The 5424-nt window shown below is 27.6% G+C and overlaps 1 protein-coding gene across 1 annotated transcript; it reads left to right on the top strand.

Moving 5' to 3' along the window:
• Positions 1-461: 461 nt before the first annotated feature.
• LOC129609283 (aminopeptidase A-like) lies at positions 462-5001 on the top strand. The gene is made up of 12 exons (XM_055521217.1): positions 462-1583; positions 1685-1832; positions 1919-2183; positions 2600-2770; positions 2852-2949; positions 3005-3294; positions 3349-3495; positions 3557-3642; positions 3713-3840; positions 3905-4182; positions 4254-4526; positions 4599-5001. The coding sequence occupies exons 1-12, from the start codon at positions 649-651 to the stop codon at positions 4969-4971; spliced, it is 3192 nt and encodes a 1063-aa protein (XP_055377192.1). The 5' UTR covers positions 462-648; the 3' UTR covers positions 4972-5001.
• Positions 5002-5424: the final 423 nt, after the last annotated feature.

Genomic DNA, 5424 nt, shown 5'->3' with positions numbered 1-5424 from the left:
AATAATTTTTCTGCCTTTAACTCGTTCCTTTGATTACGTCATCCATCTGTTCTGCAGTTGCATGAAGAAATTTCCATTAAGATAAAAAAGAACAAATAATTTTTTGTCCCCTTTAAAGCTCAAAATAAATCTCTCTAAATGTATAAAAAAATTATTAAATTCTTGTAAAATAGGTCCTTCCAGTAAAAAAACACCTTTAAAAGAACAGAGTTAATAAAAGCATTTGATTTTAATATTTTTATTTAAAATTACTAGATAAAATCATTAGGAAATCGACTGTGTTTAATTTTATCTAAGTTGCATATGATTAAAAGGAAACTGGGGTAAAACAGTTTGAAATTTTTTTCAAAAATTATAGCAATTTACATATTTAGCTAAAACAATATTATTATGTGTATATTTCAGCTTTTAATTTGTTTCGTCTAGGATTTTAGTTTTTAATTTTTTATAATATTACACAGCACATTCTAAACAACATTATTTATGTGTGTATAAACTATAAATATTTTAAAGTAAAAACAGAAATGCAAATAACGATAAAAAAATACGATTGTTGGCAAATTTTTTTTTTATTTTAAAACTACAAATTCTACAAACCGCTTCAAAATACTAGCCAGACATCAACACGTATTATTAAAATCGCGGCCAATGTATCCACCAAATCAACCGAAAGCTTTACTAGTAAGACCGCGTTCAAGTTTATCAACAGCACCAGATGAACAACGAATTCGCCGTGGTTGTTGCACTACAAAAAGCTTTACAAATTTAGAGCGAACATTATGTGGATTCTGTATAGTTTTGTTAATACTTTGTGGTATACTGCTCTCAGCAATCATTTTAATTGGAAAAAGTTTAGCCAATAATTCTTTAAATAGTGATAATATTTCATATAATTTATATTTGGATAAGAATAATACTGTGATAAGTACAAATAGAAATAATCAAAATGATAATGATGAACATGTGATTAAATTAAAACCTAAAATAATTTTCAAAGTAACACAAGAGGATATTCAAAATATCAAAAGTAAAACATCAGCTACAGCAACAAGTGGTGGAAGTTCTACTCAAAGCAGCAATAGTACAACAAATGCTTCTGAAATGTCAGAAACAGCTGATAAAAATTCATTCGATATTGATTCGTTTAGTGAAGATTCAAATTTATTTAAATTGAAAATGTCGAAAATAATAAATAAATTAAAATTTCGATTACCTCGTGAAATAAAACCAAAACGATATGATTTATATTTGCATCCGAATTTAAAAGAAAAAACATTTTCGGGCTCGGTAACAATAGAAGTAAATATTTCGAAACCTATTAATTTTATACCAGTACATTCAAAATTATTAAATATTACGGATACAAAAATAATTAGAATTGATAACGATGGTATTCCAACATCACCAATATTTCCCATCAATAGTTTCATATATGAGCCATTCGAATATTGGGTAATGGAATTTAAAGAGGATTTATTTGTTGGGGAATACTGGATTAGTTTAAATTTTACTGGAAGTTTGGCCAATCGAATTGTTGGTTTTTACCAAAGTTCTTATTTTGATCCCAATCAAAATGAAACTAGGTAGAGAGTTAAATTTCTTAATTTTTATTTTATTAATGAAATACAACATCAGTTTAACTTAGTTATTAAATCAAATGTTTTTTTTTTTAATTTTGACACAGATTAATTGCAACATCAAAATTCGAACCAACATATGCTAGACAAGCATTTCCATGTTTCGATGAACCAGATATGAAAGCGAATTTTTCTGTGACATTGGTTCGTCCAACTAAGGATAATTACAATGCTTTATCAAATATGGATATAAAAGTAAGTACAAGCACAATTTTGTTAAATATCCACAAAGATTCTCAATTTTTTGAAGAATACAATTTTTAAAATTTGATAAATTTTAGGAAGAGATACCTGATGGTGATCTTACAAGAACAGTTTTTAATGAAAGCGTTAAAATGAGTACGTACCTTGCGTGTTTCATAGTTTCAGACTTTGTTGCCAAAAATATTTCGGTAGACACAAAAGGAATTGGTAAAAATTTTAGTTTGCAAGTATTTGCAACCCCAGCCCAATTAGATAAGGTTGAACATGCTCTTCAAACTGGAAAAACTATAACGGAATATTATATAGAATACTTTCAAATCCCATATCCATTGCCAAAATTAGGTAAGCTGGTTTTAATTTATTTTTTCAAGTATAGATTATTAGATAAAATAATTACTTATCTATTTAAATACATAATAAATAAATACGTAAAGCTGTTTTGTATTTAAATTTCTTCGCGAAAAGTTAAAAATAAATTCAACTATTACTAAAATTAATTTTAAGGTTACAGTGTTCTGTAACACTTAAAATTAATTGTGTTTTATGGATAAAATGTAGTACATACTCAAAAATAAAATGTAGTTTTTTTATTTTAGAAAGGATGTGTTATAAAGTGTAAATAAGATTTATCTTATTTTCCAAAAAAAAAGAATACATACATACATCATGTATATAATTATATTAATTATTATATTTCTTTTATAGTTCGGATTTTTTTATACCTACATATATCTAGTTAAGATTTTTATTTTATATAGATATGGCAGCTATACCAGATTTTGTGTCTGGTGCGATGGAGCATTGGGGCTTGGTAACATTTCGTGAAACGGCATTACTTTTCGATTCTGAAACTAGTTCGACAGTAAACAAACAACGTATTGGAAGTGTTGTTGCACATGAGCTAGCTCATATGTGGTTTGGAAATTTAGGTATATAAAAATGTGTTTGCCTTATGCATTTACTAAATATAACATGTGTGTATGCAAATAAACAAATAATTTCTTTTCAAGTAACAATGAAATGGTGGAACGATTTATGGCTAAACGAAGGATTTGCCAGCTATATCCAGTATAAAGGGTTAGATCGTGCAGAACCTAGTTGGAAAATGGTATAAATGTGATTTTTCTATTTAATAATTTGAGCGATATAGTATTTTATTACAGTTGGATCAATTTTTAATTGATGGTTTTCATGACGTATTAACTTTAGACGCTACATTAGCATCACATCCTATTGTTCAAATAGTGGAAAATCCTGATCAGATTACGGAGTTATTTGATAAAATTACTTATCAAAAAGGTTCGGCAGTTATTCGTATGTTAGAAGAATTTGTTGGAGAAGCTCAGTTCCAAAAAGCTGTCAACAGATACTTAGAAAAATTCAAATACAATAATGCTGAAACGAAAGATTTGTTAGCAGAAATTGCATCTGTTGGTTTTGAATTTGATGTTGAGTAAGATGCGATAAGTTTCATTTCTTGGAATATATTTTAATGAACTTGTTTTAGAAACATTATGCAAACATGGACTGTACAAATGGGTCTGCCAGTGGTTAATGTTGAAAAACTTAGTGAGACTGAATACAAATTGAAGCAAAAAAGGTTTTTCGCTAATCCTGAAGATGAAAATAAGGAAGTGGAAGAGTCCCCTTACAAGTAAGTATTAATGGTTTGTAGCTGCAAAAATGCTGAAATTGCTTATCTTATTTTATTATAGTTATAGGTGGGAAATTCCTATAACATACTTTACTAGTGAAAATCAAAGCGTGGAAAGAAAATGGTTCAAATATGAAGATGCTGAAGGTGTGGTGTACATATAAATAACATCCAGAAATGAAAAATTTTGATTTTAATATTTTGTGTTTGGTTTTAGTTTCACTTACACTTAAAAAACCGGCAAAATGGATCAAACTTAATAAAAATCAAGTAGGCTATTATCGTGTTAATTATAACGCAGAAATATGGAAGGAATTAACGGATGCCTTATTGTCAAAAATGGATGTAAATATTTTCAGAATAATTAAAATATTTTATATATTCATTATCATTAATAATAAATATATAGGCTTTCTCAGTGTCAGATAGAGCGCATCTCTTAAATGATGCATTTGCACTTTCTGATGCAACTCAGTTAGATTATGGGATTTCATTGAATTTAACAACATATTTGGAAAAAGAAACCGAATATGTGCCTTGGTCTGTAGCAGCAAACCAGCTTCGCAAAATGCGAGACATTTTGAAATTTACACCTTCCAATGATAAATTCGTTAAGTATTCAAGAAATTTAATAAAAACGATATATGAGCAAGTTGGTTGGGAACAGGATGAGAATCATTTACAAAAGTAAATTTGGTTTTAATTTGTATTACTATATTATCTATGTTGTGAAATAAATATCTAATTTTTATATTTAGTTTACTTCGTATTAAAATACTCGATTTCGCATGCTATTTTGGTTATGAAAAATGTCTCAAAGAAGCAGAAAAGAAATTCTTGAGTTGGTTGGAAGGTAATAAAATTAAACCAGATATAACAAATATTGTTTATAAGTATGGCATGAAACAAGCCGGTAATGAAGAAAATTGGGAGAAAGTTTGGGAAAAATATTTATCAGAAACGGATGCTAGTGAAAAATCTAGATTAATGACTAGTTTAGCCGCAATTGAAGACACAGTGATTCTTAACAAGTAAATAATTTTTAAGAAATTAATTTGATTCAGAGTATATATGTATATTGTAAATATTTTGATAAATTTTAGATTTATTGCCTTGGCGTGGGACGAGAAAAATGTTCGACGTCAAGATTATTTTACATGCTTACAAATAATTTCGTCAAATCCGATTGGAGAAAGTCTTGTATGGGATTATGTACGAGAAAATTGGGAAAATTTTGTGGATCGTTTTGGTTTAAATGAACGCTATTTGGGGAACATGATACCAGGAATAACTTCTCGTTTTGCCACTCAAGTTAAATTAAAAGAAATGAAAGCATTCTTTGAAGAATATCCTGAAGCTGGTGCTGGAGCTTCAGCAAGAAAACAAGCTATCGCAAATGTAGAAATCAATATAAAATGGTTAAAAGAAAATGAGCAAAGCGTTTTTGCATGGTTAAATAAAAAAGATATTAAGTAGTAATGTTTATTATTGTTGTTTTATATGTATGTATACAAAAATATTTTTATGGTATTTTGTAAAGTTGAAATTTTTTTTCATAAATTAAACTAATTTTTTAAATAATTTTGTAGTTAATAATTTATTTAAATTTACATATGATATATGCTAACTTTTCGATAATAATTCAGTTTGTCATTAATGTAAATTTAATGTTTAGGAATCCTGAAGTGGACATTATTGATTTAGACACGTCTGTAATCGGAAATGGTTTTTTGCAAAATTAAACTATAATTAAGAAATTGACAGACTCATAATTTACTAAACCACAAATTTTTTTCTTCAACCCGGGAAATATAGAATTATTCATGATATTATACTTCTTTTTCGTTAATTGAAGGTCAGCTAAGCGGATTACTACTACATATGTTATAAAAAAGACCATTAATTGTAGTTATAACGTTAAATCAAAAA

This window comes from Condylostylus longicornis, unplaced genomic scaffold, assembly GCF_029603195.1.
Source record: "Condylostylus longicornis isolate FDR11 unplaced genomic scaffold, ASM2960319v2 ptg000004l, whole genome shotgun sequence".
In the NCBI taxonomy this organism is placed as follows: domain Eukaryota; kingdom Metazoa; phylum Arthropoda; class Insecta; order Diptera; family Dolichopodidae; genus Condylostylus; species Condylostylus longicornis.
This window is presented reverse-complemented; position numbering and strand designations above follow the sequence as displayed.